The 16656-nt window shown below is 51.6% G+C and overlaps 1 protein-coding gene across 3 annotated transcripts in view; it reads left to right on the forward strand.

Annotated features, from left to right (window-relative positions):
- Positions 1-16656, forward strand: part of VAV2 (vav guanine nucleotide exchange factor 2) — a 153981-nt gene that overhangs the window by 39002 nt on the left and 98323 nt on the right. The window contains exon 1 of one of the 3 annotated variants that reach the window (XM_064468485.1): positions 1993-2019. The exons of the other annotated variants lie outside the window; for them this stretch is intronic. Within the exon in view, the coding sequence (XP_064324555.1) occupies positions 2008-2019 (12 nt within the window). The 5' untranslated portion in view covers positions 1993-2007. Of the gene's footprint in view, positions 1-1992; positions 2020-16656 lie in introns of those variants that run through there. 3 annotated transcript variants of the gene reach the window in all.

Consider the following 16656-nt stretch of genomic DNA (forward strand, 5'->3'; position numbering starts at 1 on the left):
GGAAGCGACTCAGGGGTCCGATGAAAAATGAGGAGATACCGATACTGAGATTAAAATAGTGTTTTTCACTCTGTTGGTTTTGGCCAGAGGTTGGTGAGACCTGCAGCTCGAGCGGGGTCTGGATCAATCCTCCCTCTCAATTGAACCCACCGAGGTTCGCTGGCACGTGCGCCTCGTGCGCGGCTGGCGGAGGACTCGGACGTGGCTTGTCTTGAACGTCTGAAGCACCGGGGAGGAGACACACGTGGTGGGGAGGGTGGCCCTGAGCATGGCACGCTCCGGCGGCTGCAGCAAGGGCTGCCTCCCTGGTGGGAGAGGACAGGGGAGCCGCTGAAGCGGGGATGTCCTGGTACCGTCAGAGTTGAAGCGATGGGTGCCCTCTATAAACCGTCTGCGCTTTCAGAATCATTGTTGGTGTAAAGGCGTCCCCTTCCTCCTGCGAATGAGGCGGCGTGGAGCGCTCTTGGAAAGTCCTGGGGGATCCCAGCTGTCCTCACTGGATGCTCTTGCAGGTTCGCCCCCAGCTTCATCACCAGCACCCTGTGGTCAGAGTATCTGCAAAAGGAGAGGTCCCACCTCGCTGGCTGTCGGTGCTGGGAGAGCTGCGGAAGGGGCTCGACTGCCGTCGTCCCCCCGTCCCACTCTCACACCCCCCCGCCTTGCCAGAGAGTCAGAAAACTGAATTTCCTGCTTGGTTTCAGATAGGAGGGTGGGGAGCGTTGTCAGAATTATTTAAGGGATTAATAACTGAGAGTTGGTGGTTTGTGTTTCTCTTTGTTTCTCTGCTCAGAATTCCCCTCCCTCCACCATCTCTGACTTCACGTACAAGTCAATATCCCTGCAGCGGAACTTTAAAGGGTGCCTTTTTAACATAGTTTGTGCGTGTAAAGGGGAGAAAGGGGGAGGTTTACATGAGATTCACAGGTAGGTGGAAATCGCAAGGTTTTCAGATAAACAGCTGCATTTTGGTGCCGTAACAAAGCTGAGCCGCTGGCGGTGGGAGCAGCTCTCCCTCTCCCGTTCTTGACCTTTTGGGGGGGTTTTGCTGACCTCGCGTAGCCCAAACCAAATGAAAAGCGGTGCAGAGCGCACGAAGCGGTAGCGGTCGGGAGCGGAGAGGAGCTGCCAGGGCGGCAGGCAGCCGCGCACGGCGTCCCACCCCGCGGCCCCGCCGTGCCTCGCCTCCTGTTTATTTACAAATCCCCCAGAGGAGCGGGCAGCCGGACAGACCTTCCCTTGTCGTGCTCCTCTGTGCCAGTTTCTCCGATGGCTGCTACGTGGTGGTTGGATGCGTGTCAAGAAAGGGATCCTATCGCAGATGCAAACGTTTCTAATTGCTGTGTAACTGGCCCAGTGCGTGTGCGGCGGGTGGGGCGGGAAGTGAGAAGAATTCTCCAAAAGAAGGGCGTGTGTATTTTTTTTTTTTCTTTAATTTCGGAGAAAGCAGTAGAGCGACTGGCCTGCGAAGAGAGATCTGTGCGATTGCATGCAAGAGACCAGGAACACGCTTAACCCTTTGCGTGCCCGGCGCTTGCCGTGCCGTTGTCCCCACCGAAGGAGCTGTGGGTACGCCCTGAGCCCACGCTCCCCCTTGCTCTGCCCTCCGTGTGCCGGAGCAGCGCAGCGCAGCCGCTCCGGGGTGGCTTCTGCAGGGCGATACTGTGCTTTACGGACCGCTGCTGTACTTCTCAGGAGTGACCAAAGCGCTTCACCAACAAGCTGAAAATTCACGTGCGGCTTCGATGCTGCCCGCAGGGTTTTGCCCCAGAGCCCTTGGGTGCTGCAGTCTTTGCCCGAGGGAGAAGCCCCAGCTCTGGGAAGCGTATGAGAGCGTGGGGAAGGCAGCCCTGCCGTGGCAGCTCGAGGCGTGTCTGTGCAGGGACCTCACCAGTTGATGATTAACTCCCCTTTCGCCCGCAGGAGCTGCGGGTGATGTTTGGTCCCTTCCGTGCTGGCTGGCGTGTTGCTGGCATTAGCTCAGCCGGTGTATGGCCACCCGTGTTTTAAATGTCCTTGCTGGTATGGTACTGGAGGCTTGGCTGTTGGGATGGGCGCTACAAATGGCAAAAGCAGGCTGGAAGAGCGCGGGTTGGGTGGGTGTGTTTTGTTCCCCCCCACCCTCGCCAGCTTGAGGGCTCATTTGAGCCTGGGGACTGCTTGTCCTCCGCTCCACACGTACCGAGCCTCCCGTGGTGCGGGTTGGCCTCTGGTGATGCTCTCAGACGTGGTGCGATGCAGGGACCCTCCTCCCATCCTGCTCCCAGGCACCGTGAGGACATCAGCTGCGGTTCGGGGGGTGGGGGGGCTGCGTTAGCAGGTGCAGCGTGTCCAGATGTTTGCAGCCAGAACACTAAAAGCAAGCACAGGAAACCCTGACGCTGAACTTCCCTAAAACACAGGGCAAATGAATTACAGATTTCTGCGGCTAGTCAAGCGTGTAGCAGACAGTGCTTTCTGCTGCGTAGTGCCGCGCCGCGCGCAGGGCTGTTACCCGGGCCGTGTTTGCCACGAGGGATGTGGTAGGTGCTGCCACACCTCTGGTAATGTACATTTTTAGGTTCCAAATGGTGGAAATTTCTCCCTGCTCTGACTATTGCCCTGAACTATCTAGTGGATTGTGAATCCTGCCTGCCCCAGTTAATGTTGAAAGGGCCGTGCTGGCGTATTTTGCGGTCTGCAGAGGGCTGGTAACAGCACCGCAGCCTTAAATCGTGCATGGGCAACAAGTTGCTGATAAAATGCAGTTGGCCTTTCGCTGTTCCCTGAAGCAAGGCCCTCTGTGAAACGGCTGGTAGGTGGAAGCTGAACCACCAAGCCGGCGTCCCGCCGGCCGAAATGAGAGGGGGCACGCTGGGCCCCCACCGGTGCTGCGGCAGGGGAGTCTCTGCTTACAGCCAGCTTTTTCTGCTTCCAGCTTAGGGCTGGTGAGATGTCTGCTTTCAGCCATGCAACACCCACACTCGCCCGAGGTCTCTGGTTATCGAGGCTGGGTTCTCCGCCAAGAAACGCTTTGCAGCATCAGACCCGCTCCCGGGCTTCCCCAGCCCGGTGATGTTCAGCTCTGTCGGCTGGGCACCCCTTGGGGCTTTCACCAAGCTGCCGTAGCAGGGAGCCTTTCCCGGGGAGAAGCTCGGCTCCTTGCCAAGGACTTTGTGCGTCGCTGGGCAGGCGAGGACCAGCACGAGTAAACACCGTGGTGGGAGTTACTGCCGTTTGCAAAGCTGCTCTGATTTTTGGGAGCGTGGAGTAGGGGTGCTGGAAGGTCTTCGGCGCACGCGCGTGGGGTTGAGAGGCTCGCACCGTCCCTGGGCTCGCGACCCCAGTGTCCAAACGGAGCAGATGAAAACGCAGCGTCCCGGCAGTCGGCTCCTGGGCTCGAGCAGGAGCTGGGCACCAGCGCTGGTGTCCCTTCGGTATTTAGTGCAGCAGAAGCTTTTAGCTGTGCTGTGGCACATTCTCCATGCTTTTTTTCCCCCCCTTCCTCTCTCTCCTACTTACAAATCTGGTCTGTTTCTAGATGTGCAGCTTTTTAGTGGAACTGAAAGAAAGAGCCAGAAATGTTCATTCTGGGAAGCTTTGGTGGTATTTTTTTTTTTCTCCTTCCTCCTCCTTGGCTGCTTTCCCTAGTATTTTTCCAAGGGGTCACGTTAAGGGGTATTATGTTTCAGATCAGACAAGTATGGGCAGGATCTTTCGTAACTCCCATAGTCTGGATGGGAGAATTCTGCTGTTGGGCCTTAAATAGTGATGGAAGGGGTTTAATGTGCAAGGAGTCCAAGGTATCGATCAGGACATGGGTAAATGCATGTACTTAATGTGTATGAAATTGATTTTCCTTTACCTTCTTGATTTGTGTGAGATCTCCTTGTGATAGTTTTAGACAAAATTGGGGAGAAAAGGATTTTTTTTTCCCCTTGAAAAACCCTGTGAGTGGTAAAACACTTACCAGTCCGTGTCTCCAAAAAGGGGAGGGGGAAGCAGCCTGTCTCTTTCGAGTAACCCAACAGTTTTTGCATATTGTTTGAAAAATGCCTGGTTTCATTTGAACCCGTCAAGATGTTATTCCTTTATTATGTCATTGGGCGCTTGAGACTTAATGACAGAGTCAGCATCATCGTGACTGAAAGATGTCAACAGGCAGAGTCAGCCTTTGTATGTCTTGGTGCTCGATTAGTGCAGCTGCCGTCGCTTGAGCTTAACTGTTCAGTGTGCTTTGGGAAAGGAAGGGAGTACATCCCAGGTAATATCACTTAAGTGAGTCTTGGAGTAAAAGGAATTTTTTATGTTATAACAAGCTTTTTGTATTTCTTCATTAAAATCTTCTGCAGATTTCTCAGCCTCTTGGAACTGCAGCGTGTGATGATGATACTGTCCCAAGGTCAAACGCTTTGGTTGCAAATAATAATTAACATTTCTTGAAACAGATTAACATGTGGGTGTAACCATGGTTTAGCAGAAAGGGCAAAAAATGAAACAGCCTGAAGATACTGGCACGGCCAAACTCCACAAAGCCCAGTACTCAGGGTCATTCCACGCAGCATCTTCTGCACGAACCAGAAAGAAAAGGGGTGTGTGTGTGTGCTTCATTAGGAAATTGTGACTCCCCTTGGGGCAGAGGAGAGCTGGTACAAGTTAGTGTGTTGAAATATCGCACCTGGACGCAACCATCCCGATGCCGAGAGGAGCCTGGGTGCCCCGTGCCCCTTCCCCAGCGCATCCCAAGAGAGGGGCCAGGACTGGGGCGCTCGCAGGGAGGTGGGCTTTGGTGGGCGAGCCTTGCGCCCTGCTGTGCCCCTGCTAGGTCGGTACTTGGCATTTGGACAGTCACCTTTTGGAAAAGAAATGTTAATATTTCACAGCAAATAAACAACACACACACACAAAAAAGAGTTGAAACCTCCGTGTCTCAGCAGAGCGTGGTTTCGGCGAGGTTTGCTGCTCGCACCCCCATCTCTCGCCCAGTCTCGGTCTCTTCTGAGTGTCCTGTGTTTGGAGAGAGTTCAGGTTGCTGAGGCTGTGACCAGCAGGTCCTGTCCGCCTGCAGGGACAGCTTTAGAAACCAGGGCTGTCCTCGCCCAGCGTCCACGGGGAGGCTTCCCACCTCCCTCCCACGCTTCTTCGTGAGGGAAAGTTAAAGAGGGTGGGGGGGAAGCATCTCAGACTGTTTTGTTCCACTGGCTGTCAGAATGGGCTGCTTGTTTGTTCTTGGAGGGCTTCCAGATAGGGTGTTTTTCTTTTCCTTTTCCTTCAGAAATGAAATATTCCTTCAGAAACTCCCTGTACATTCAGGATTCCTCCCACCTGCCCACTGCGGGCTGGGTGTTGGTGTGCGCACAAACAAGGGAGAGAACGGGCTGGGAAATGTGGTGAGGACTATCCCGGAGCTGCAGGGCGTGAGGTCGGTCGGTCTGTCTGTCTGTGTGCAGGGGCTGTGCTGGGTGCAGCAGGCCGGGAGCCAGGCGGTAACACGGCATCGGAGGGCTGGACTGCAGCTGCAGTGCTGGTAGGGAACAATATGCTTGGAATAGGTTTTAAAAAGCATCTCCCTAAAATGACAGGTTGGGCCGGGATGACCAAGACATCTGAAAACCATCCGTAAGGGTTGTGTAATTACCTTAAGGATCAATTTCCCTTTGGAAAAACATGAGCGTTTCTCTTGGGGAAAGATACCTTTGTATTTTCCAACTCTTGCAGACCTTTCCTTGCCTGGCTCCAAACCTGGTGCAGATGGGGAGGTGGGGTGGCTGCGGCAAGCGTGGCTGTGCAGCCCCTTGCCGTTCCTGCAGCGGGACAGCAGCGCTCGCTCGCCCTCGGAGCCTTGCTGCTCCCGCTAATGAGCCTCCGAGGGTGATGCTGCAGCTAGCTCATTTACGCTCTCCGTCTTAATGGTCTGCATGTAAGTGAGACGTTCTCCTCTTCGACATTATTCTCTTCCTACTAATTGCGTATTAAAGCATAATCGTGGTAGCAAGAAAGCAGTCTTAATGCACCCTGAGTAAAGCTAACGATGTGGACACACTACACTTAGTTGCATTTGTCAAGGTTTCCTATTTCAGGCCTGTTGTGAGTAATTCCAGGAATTTTTGAGCCAGTGTGGACTTAGCAAATGTTTGCAGTCGTTCCTACTAATGAGGAAGACTTGTGTGGGAGAGACTGATTTAGCTGTGGTGGAGATTTCTCCCTGGCTAACAGATGGTGGGGATTTCACAGCCTGTTACTTAAGTTTCGAAAAAGGTGGTTAATACTTCAGGGGAAGGAGCAATGCGCAAATGAGTTGGAAGGAACACATAAATCGGAGCCAGCAGTTTGCATGTTCTTCTGGGGCTTGGGATAGTGGTGGTTCCCATCCCAATCCTAAAGCAAAGCTTCATCTTTTTGCATTAATGTTGATGCCAGCTACTGATGAAAAGCACCTTCTCCACTGCTCCTGCCACGTGGGAGAGCTTATTTCCAGCTCACCACCTCTTCCATTTGCCACCTTCAAGGTGACCCTGACTTCGGGCAGCTCTGGAGCATCTATCTGACTTGAAGCACATGAAAGGTCTCAAAGCTGCAGTGTGATGGCCAGTTGCTCTGCCACAGGCTGAAGCCTGAATATGATGGAGGAGTGAGGAGTGAGGACAATTTATACAACATATGGATTTTGTGAAGAATTGGTATTTGTGGCCCGAGAAGCGCCAGTTTGTCCAGGCCCCGCAGAACAGCGTCAGTGGAGCAGCGACAGACCCAGCAGTCCTCTGCCCTGACCTGCTGCCATCCCACATCCTTTAATAGTCACCTCATTGAAGACAGTTAATTACTGATACAAGTAGGGAGGCAGCTGTGCAGGTATTTGCACTCTACAGTCGAGGATGCAATGGATGTCACTTATACACAGAGTAATGGCTCTGGTACAGGTGTGCTCTTCGCTCTCTCTTGGACTTAAAATATGCATATATCTGGAGAGAACAGATGCAGAAGTGGAGCTTTGACAAAGAAAAGCTTTGCTCGTTTTTCTTCTTGAGAAAACTCTACAAAGACCATCTCCCATACACAGACCTTTCTGTGTCGGCACCATGAGCGTGCACTAATAACAGAGCTGGGAACCCTGGGGAGGATTTTACGTGCAAGTGCTGGGTGTGATATCGAGGGTGTTCCTGTAGCACCCTGGTCTCCTCTGGGCACATGTGAAAGACAAAGCAACCAAGACGGTGCTGGAGGACTAATTTAAAAGCCATGCTTGGAAAACTGGGGTGCAGGACAGCAGGCTCTGGAGCAGCAATGTACCTGCGGTGTACCTGTACCCAGCGGTGTACCTGAGCCTGGTGGGGTGTAGCACCTCTCTCGTGGGAAAGAGAAACTTGGTCTTCCAAGCCAGTGGACTGTGAAGATTATATATATATAAAAAAAAAATTAATATATCTCTTTCATGCGGAAGTAGTGCTTTAGTCCCCACACGCAGAGATTTATCAAAAGGACCTCTGTGCTCCAGAAGCAGAGCTGAGATCACAGCTCGTTGCAGATGTGAACTGAACTGGCTGAGTCCCACTTTCAGCAGATATGAATGACCATTGTACAGCTTCGGTCTATCTTGAGCCCCACACATCAGTTCTGCTCTGAGGCTGTCTTTGCACAAGCTAGATTTGCACAGCAAATTAATTTAAAAATAAATAAAAGAATTTTCTGGCTCCTGGAAATAAGAGGGAGAAGCTGGCTGTGAGGGCTCTGCACATGGGCACACCAACGGGGGGCTCTGGAGAGCAGCAGTGAGGAGAGGCTGCTCCGGCGGCCAAGGAGGTGTTAGGGATGGATCCACCAGCATGTAGGTCTGCTCGGATTTTGTTTCACTTTTCAGCTGGGATGTTTGATCCCGTTATAGGAGATGCTGGATGGGAAGCTTATTTTAAGCATTTTCAGCTAATGCAACAGTTTGGGGTGTTCTGATTTTTGTAGACCTAGATGACAGCTCCTCTGTGGGAACTGATTTTTGGGACGGAGTGCTCGATGGGATTAGACTTTTATGATGTCTTAGATCATGCACAGAGATTTATGAGTCACTAGGAGAGTCTGTAGCAGGACCCTGTTTGGGCCAGGGTCATTAGCCCCTCTTGATCCAAAGATGAAATTTTGTTTAAAAACACGCCTGCTTAAAAAAATCTACAGTTGGGAAGTGGATAAACTTTTGGTTTAAATCCAACCTGCGGGGAACCATGTGAAGGACTCTTGCCTCGAGGCCTCACTTGACTCTGTTTGCTCAGCCAGTTTCCTGCGTCAGCCAAGTCCCTGTGAGTGCGCTGCCTCCTGCCCTCCCCCTCGCCTTTTTTCATAATATTGTTCAAATTACTGGAGTGTGAAGAATCGACTCTTAAAATGCCTCTTGGCAAATTCCATTTCTGTATTGATGAAATTTCCCCTCGCTGCAGTCTCGCCATTAGCACCGGCCACGTTCAGCCTGTCCTCCGATCAAAACTTCGCCTCCGCCCTTGCCGGGCAAACCGGGACACGCTAGTTAGCACGTTGGTTGGAGATCGTAAGTGTCAGTGGAATATGAAAAAGGGAAGAAAATGAGGGACTGGGGGAGGATGAAGGGTGAACGCTTGCCTGCCGGGGTCCTGCTGGTGTGTGTTTTCACAGTGCTGTTTCTCCTGATGAGCTGCCAGGCGTAATTTTTTTGGGGTGGCCTTTTGGCCTTGCAGGCCATGGTCTGTCTCGGTGTGGTGGTGCGACCTTTGAAGTTTACTGGGTAAACTGGGACAGCCAGGGGATGGCTGTGGGTGCAAGGCTCTGAGAGCAGAAGCTCAGCGTGTAGCTCAGGGAAGGGCTTGCAGGAGGGTTGTGGGGCTGAGGATTTTTGGGGACGTTGGGCTCTGAACCCGGCTTGGAGCAGGGATGTTTGTGGCGGTGCTTTGCCCGCGTGTGGTCGTGCCCTTTGCTTTCCCACCGTAGCTGTCCCTGGGGGAAGGCGCTTGCTGGCTCTGCCTGGACCTTCTGCTCCCCGGCTGGGCGCAAGGGCTTGCGGCAGACCCTTGTGCCTGTGCAGGCAGCTGCTGACGTTGCAGAGAGTTCAGGGCGTACGGCTTATGTGTGCTCAAAGTGGGGTATTTCTTTTAAAACCAGCAACACTATAGGGTTGTTTCTAGAGGCCTTTTTTTTTTTTTTTTTTTAAGTGAGTAGCGAGCACTTGAGTAATGCTTCGAGCTTTTTCTGCAGTTGCGAGGGGCTAAAAACTTGAAAAATAAAACTGAAAGCTCAGTTAGCAAGTAATTGCAAGGTTCCTGGGACTGAGGCTTTAAGAAAAATGCTAAAGAGGAGGTTTTCTTCATAACGTTAGAGGCTGGGCAGCTTTGGACCATCTCCTGATTCCAGAGCGTTTGCAGTAGCTCCACGCAGCAGAGTCACGCTGTGAAATTACAGGTTGCTTCTGTCTGGGTTTCCATTGCCCCTTTGTTTGTAGCGTGGGAGCTGGACCAGCAGATCCTGGAGAGGGGGAGCAGGAGCGGGTTGGGGAGGGGGAGCAGGAATGGGTCGGAGAGGCAGTTTTCCCCGGGGCTGCCTGTGGGTCGTGCTCTCCGCAGCAAAGGACCCAAGGACTGGGCTGGCTTGAAGCGCTGGTGGTTTTGGCTACCATGAAGTCTCCTCCTTCATCACAAAACCTCCTAGGAATCCTCCCTGCAGGATAGACTATGGGCTGCAGAGGCATTTGGCAGGGTCCCAGGTGACTTTGTCAGAGGAGCTAAACCAGTGGGGAACCAAAACTCATCGCAGCGGCCGCTGGCGTAGCCGTCAGCCCCTGTGTGGGACCGGGACTGGTGGCCGGGCTGGGCAGTGGAGAGGACAGAGCCGTGGTGTGTGGCAGCCCAGACCCCTAAGCTCCCTGGCAGGGGACCTGGCAGGGATGTGCGCCAGCCTCCGGCTGTGCTGCCCAGCTCCCCTCTGCAGATGTGCTGGGGCTCGCCAGGGCTATGAGAAGCCTCTCCCACCTCTACAGCTGTTTTCTGGCACGTAAAAAGGTTTAACTGCCCCTCGCAGGAGCCCTTGGCACACTCACTGGATTATTCTGATGTGCTTCTTCTTGGTCAATGGCTCACAGAAGAGCAGTTATCCTTCAGAGGAGCAGTAGAGCCTGAAGGTTCACCACCTTATCACACATTTTGTCAGCTAATCGGTTTTAACCCTGATAGGGGAAGAACTTGAAAAGCAAGGGAAGGTGAAGAAGACCTGCCCTCCACTAGTCTGAGGAGAAACTGGCTGGGGACACACCAGGGGTGGGTGGTCTGTGGCCAGGGATGCTCGGCTTTGGGCTTCTTGTTTTCACAGTGGCAGAGGCCTTCAAAATGCAGGGAAGGGGCAGTGCCAAAAGCCCTGGAAGCAGGCAATGAGAGGTGCAGGTGGCGCGGCTGGAGAAAGCTTTTTGAAAGCAGGGGTTTGCTGTGCTGGTCCCAGGAGCTGTTGGGTTCTGTGACGTTGTGATTCAGCGCACCACGATCTGCAGCAGGCGCTTCTGTTTGCACTGGATGTTACAGGGGTGTAAAATGACCAAAAAACGTTTAAATTCAGGCGCTCCGCTCCTCCCAGATGCTTCTCCAGCTCCGTCTTGCCACAGAAAGGCTTGTAAGGAGGTAGCGATCAATTAAAATTAGTCGAGGCAAGTTCCTGTTCCTGTAAGCTGTCTGAAGGACAAGCAGATCTTCAGATTTTTGTGGTTTCGCTCCATTCTATTTCTAGCTCCATTAAATCCATTTTTACCCTACTCTCTGCTGAAACATAAACGAATAAATGCCATAACAAGGGCACACTTAAAGAAAAATGAAGCATGACTATAAATATGAGTGACCCAGCTAAAAGAAAGGTCAGATAAGAGACATTACCCAGTAGTGTTCATTAAGGAAGGGTATCAGGGTGTAATTCAGCTTCCTGGTTTAGTCACGTGTTTAGTAGCGCCGGACAGGGAGATGGAGAGAGATAAGAGGCGCGAGATATGGAGAGGGAAGCTTTCTTTTCCCGTGTCTTTGCATTCTAGGCAATACAGCAGGTGAAGTGGAAGAGGGATTTTGTTACTAGTGATAATCTGTGGTGCGCTTAGTATTTTGGAAAAGAAAGTAGTCCCTGCTTTGCAGGGGGGGCAGGAAGGAGCTGGTGGCTCTTTGCAGCATGACCCTCGTGGTGCTTCTGTTTGGAGAAGGCAGAGCTGTTTGCTTTTCTGCTCCTTGGCATGTTTGAGCAAACCTGCGCGGAAATGTTTGCAAAACGCATAAAGATTTTCACCACGTGCCGTTTGGAGCCTGACCTGAGATTGGGGTTCAAGTGCTGAGGCTGGGTGCAGAAAGCTGCCGCCCCATCACCCAGCCCAGGGCTGGTGGGTTCTGCTCGAGGCACGTGCATGAAGGAGGAAGATATCCAGAGTCATTTAAGAAAACAGACATGTCTTGGAGACAAGCTCATGCCTTAGTAAGGCAGCTACTATGTGGGGCTGGGAAGGAGTTTGCCGTGGGGATGTTGGACGTAATGGTGCTTTTCGAGGCTCTGCGCTGTGTGTGGATGCATTGCCACCAGCGCCAGCGTGTTTCTGCCTGTTGATGTGCCTCTGCTCCTGCCCGTTTCCCTGCCTGAAGCTCTCCAGGTATTCACACAAGTGTGGAAATGCATCCAAATGCTGTCAGGGTGAAATGGCAGTACAGAGAAATCCCTCTTTATGGCAGGAACCAAGTGAAGAGGGGTTTATCTTGGAGATTAACTAGGCTCTCCTTGTTTTGCTTTTCCTGCCATGAAACCCAGTTCCCTGAACAGAGAGAATTGCTCTACAGGTCTGCACCATCTGGGGGAGGTGCAATAATAAAACTGTTCAGATTCTCCTTTGTATTTTGGAGGGACAGTGATAATTCCCCTGGTGCCGAGGCCTATGTTGCTTCGTTAATACCTGGGTTTGAACATTTTCCTTTCTTCCTTTCCTTGCTCAGGGCTCCAGTTTCGGAAAGCTCTCTTCTCAAGGAGGTTTAGCGTGTGCACACACCACGTGAAGTCAACAGGAGCTGAACTTCAAAGTGAAGCACGTGAATAAATATTATCCTGACTTGAGGCTACTATTTATTCTTTTTCTTCTGAAACAAAACAAATTCATGCATGCCTTCTTGAGACTTAGAATTAATCGTTCTCTCTTTTTTTTCTTACCATCCTGGCAATGGCACCGCTATAGTATTTGCTCTGCTTTACTTGGATGATGACTGTACCTGCCTCTCTCAAGTGTATGGGTTTTACTGTTTTGCAGCCATTTTTTAATATTGGGGGGGAAAATACTGTAGCCAGGCCCAAAATCCTCTGCTCTTGGTTGCGTGGCTTCGAAGGGTCACCACAGCTTCCATGGGTCACTCTTACTGCAAGACTGGTCAGGCACTGGCACAGGCTGCCCAGAGAGGTGATGGAGTCACCGTCCCTGGAGGTATTTAAAAGACATGTAGACGTGGCACTTCAGGGCATGGTTTAGGAGACGTGGGGGTGTTGGATTGGTGGTTGGACTCAATGATCCTAGAGGTCTTTTCCAACCTTAATGATTCTAAGGGGTCAGACCCTGGTGTGATGGGAGAGCTCAGGAAGATGCTGTGAACCCAAACCTGAACCTTGGAGGATGAGGAGGGTGTTTGCTTCAGGGTCCGGGAGCTGAACACGGGTTGTGCCAGGACTGCGTGGTTTGCTGTGGGATTTGCTCCCTGGAAGTGCCTGCAACAGGCAAGTCCTTATGTCCCAGGCGTCAAAAAGGAACTGGTAATTTTGGGTCCCGACAGCCCATCTTTGTAGGGCTTGACTTGCAGAAGATTTTGAGTGCTTGTCCTCTGAAAATCAGTGTGGTTCATGCTGCCTCAAGCCATGCACTCAAATCCACCAGGTCTTCGGATGATTTGTAGCTACGTTGTGTGGGCGAGAGCCAGGGTATTGCTGTGGTATTGCTGTCCCAGATGCGTCCTGCTGTCTGGTTCAACTCTCCGCAGCTCCATGCGGGAAAGCCTTCATGCATAGAAAATAATAAAATAAAATTATGCCATCAAATGTTTTATGTATGAGGAGGCACGGGCTGTCAATAATCCTCTATGTTTTTTAATGCGAACTCTCTCTGCGTTTCTGCTAGTGGCTGATGACACCAATTAATTTTATTGTTTGGAAATAATCTTCTGTGGTGTGTGATTTGCACAGCTCTAGCCTTATGCTTTCTAATGATTTCTCTATTAATTTCACTGCTGCCAATAAGCGGAAGATGCCTTTCAAGTGGAAAGGGAAACATGACCTAATAACATGGATAAAATATTAGCAAGAGCAAATTAAATCCCGGTTAGCAGTGTTAGGACCCCAGCCGATGAAGACAGAAGAGCCGCTGAAGCGTAGCAGTGAGCAAAGAGCTGCACGTGCTGCGTACGGATGCACGGGAGTGTGGAGCAGTAACTTTTTGAACAGCTTTAAAATTAATGTAGAATCAGTGTTTTTGTCCCCTCCTGCTGGCTATTCCCTGAGCAAAGAAGAGCTGACCCTGATAAATTAAATTTGTGTGCCTCCCTATGTGCTAGAAACGCGGCGCCCGGGCTCGCCCCGCTATAGCAGTGGTCGTGCTTTGCTCTCATTTCTACTTTTTGGTCTGAAAGCGGATCTGATGGGAGCTCGTCTGCAGTGCTGCCCTTGCTGCCGTGATGTACGCCTTGCCTCGCGTCTGCGTGTAAGGACGAAGCTCCCCGGTGGAGCTCCCCCCGTCCCGCAGGGCAGCGGCGATGGGCGGGGTGGGTAGCGCCATTTATTTTTGTGATTTTCAGCAACACAGGCCTTGTGGGTGTCCTAAAGCCTTGTCTTTGTGCAACCTGCACCCGTCTTGCAGAAGACCCAAAAGCAAGGCTTATAAGTAAGATTTCCAGCGTAAACTGGGATTAATGACTCGGGTACTTGTCGTCTGCAAGTCTTCCTTTGGAACACCCGGGTGCTAGCAGGCGTGCTTCGAGGGGCTGGGAGAGGAGCTGTGGTTTACAGTAGTCATCAGCCCCACTCAGGGTGAAAAATAGAGCTTTTCAGTAATGGCATTGTAGAAACGTTCAGATGGATTTCAGTCAGGCACTGCCGCGCACCCAGGTACCCATGAGCAACCTCACGGAGAGCATCTTCCAGCAAGCTTCACTGGCTGCTCTGAATCTGTCCCAAAATCAAGGAAATAAGATTAAAATTATGATGAAATCACATGAAATTGTCCTTCTTCAGCCTTTGGAGGAAGTCTGTGCTCTCAGCATGGCTGTCGGCACGCTCGCGGCTGGGGCCGACTTTCTTCATCCATTTCCTTCTGAGAGGAAAAAGCATTCCTGTAATGCATGAAAATATCATCCCATCAATATTGTCTGAGCGAAGCAAGAAGGGGGGCGGGGAGGGGGAAATCAATGCAAGTTGTGACCAAAACGTTTATGTGAAGATTTATATAAATATACAAATATTTATTGCTTTAATATTTTAGTTGCTGCGCTGTGAAGTTTTGTGGTTCCTGCAGAGAAAGATGAGGCAAAAGAGCAAGTAATCAGGGATATGAGCTGCTGGGCTGACGGCTGGGGAAGGACGAGGCGCTGAAAGCTCGGCACAGAGCTGGGTGGTTTGTAGCGAGGAGGCTGGAGCAGGGGAGCGCTGGGGCTGTGCTGGCTGCGGGGTCGGAGCTGCACTTGCCGCCTGCTCGCCTTTCCCTTACAAGCTTCTTGTGGGATGCAGGTCATCGGGCTTTCGTACACCGCAAAAGCAGGGCGCGCCTTGGCTGGAGTCATGGCCGGGTAGTTTAGTTCGAATGGTGACCTGCGAGGCATTTCAGTCATTTTGGTTTTCCCCGTGCGTTTTTAACGGCGAAAACGTACGTAAACACCAAGTTTTCACAGAACTGGCCGTGACAGTGTGGGCAGGAAGAAAATAATGAACTATATATAAAAATAGTTGCCGGGAGCGATGGGCTGATGCAGGCAAGGTGTCTGTGGCACGGCTGCTGGGGACCGTGTTTCTGCGAGGACGTGCTGGCACCCCGCTGCCCGGCGGGGTCCCCCCGGCCACGGCCGGCTGCCTCCGCTGTCGCTTTTTCCAACGAGTGCCATTGCCCTGGCTCGGAATCAGAGGATACCTTGAGGCCCGTCCCGCTCTCCGGCAGCACGCAGGGGTGCTGGCTGAAGCGCAAAGCGATGCCCTGGCTGCTTCGTCTCCCCCCGGGAGCTGGCTTTGGATGCCTTGGCGGTCTTTGAAACAGTGATGAAATGCTTACGGTCGGATCAAAGCCTGAGCATGAGATTTCTGCTGGCCTTGGGTTTCTTCGCACCGAGTTCAGGTTTATAGAGTAAAGTCAAGCCCTCCCGTGGGGTAAGTATGAGCACTAAGCCGTTACAGCCCTGACTTCACGGGGGAAGTTACTGAAACTCAGTGCCTGCTCTTGTCTGTGTGACAAACAAACAAACTGAAGCTTCCTTTTTTTTTCTTAATCTTTCCTCTTTCAAAAGGAAAAAAAAAAAAAAGGCAAAACTTTTCAAAGAAATTGGTTGTCAGCAAAAGGAAAGCAAGCAAACCCCCCCCCAAGCCCCCCAAGGTGCTGGCTAAGTCGCTGGTGCCACCCACTGCTCTCACGGCATCTCTCCTGCCAGAGCAGACCCAAGCCAGCAGAGCGGGCTGGGGTATCTTTTCCTTCCTTGCCGTTGCTGTGAAGGGAGCGTGCCAGCTCTGGTTCATAATTAATAGTTTTCCAGCCTGTTTCTGCTGGGAGAACAACGAGGGTATTGAGAGCGGGTCTGTGCTGGCCACGCTGCCTGGCGGCGGCTGAGAAAGTCTGAGCCTCGTGCCTGCTTCGAGTTACCTTCATTTGCACACCCAGAGCTGTGCCTCCTGCCCTGGCAGCCAAACGCCAGATAAAAACTACTTTGGATGCACGACGAGGGGTAAATAGTGTTGTAGTACTATGGTGACATTTTTCCCTGCGATGCTTTCTTTTTTTTTTTCTCTCCCTCATGGGCTCTAATCTTCCAATATTATAAGAAGTGAGGAGTAATGGAGCTATTGGCCTTTTTAAATATTTATGAACTTCTCGGGAAAGCCAGAGATATGAGGAGCGACGGAGACAGATAACAGATGCGAGATGGTCTCACAACCATGTCATTTGACACGCGTGGGATTTTTTTTTTCTCCTGGTGTCCTAAGTCATTATTCATAGGCAAAGCATAATGTTCCTGTTCTTTTCATGTGTAGATTATTATTACTTTAAAAAAGAAGACTGTATCTGGGACACAGCTGCGATTATATCACAGAAAGCTGATAGTGCACTTCCTACCTCTGGCTTGCTGGGTTTTGCTGCTGGCAAACAAAGATGTTTTCTGCCTCTTGTCGGGGTCGGTCCGGAAGGTGACTCAGTAAAATGGGCTCTGTGGGATAACGTGATTTTTGTGACGGACCTGCACGTATGTGCAGAAAATCTGTGTGTATTTGTTGTGACGGTCGAGTTTGGTTTCTGAGAGTTGAATGGGTCTGTCCCACCTCCATCATCCTTGTCCCTCCAGCTGAATGCGGTGGGGCTTTCACCAAGACAGAGGGCAGATGCTCCCAGTTGCTTCCATTGGCGCTTCGCTTCGCCGGTAAATGACTCTGTGTTATTCCCAAATACCGGCATAAACAGTCGAGGTGTATGGGAATGGGCTCTGC

This window comes from Phalacrocorax carbo, chromosome 18 (genome assembly GCF_963921805.1).
Source record: "Phalacrocorax carbo chromosome 18, bPhaCar2.1, whole genome shotgun sequence".
Lineage (NCBI taxonomy): Eukaryota > Metazoa > Chordata > Aves > Suliformes > Phalacrocoracidae > Phalacrocorax > Phalacrocorax carbo.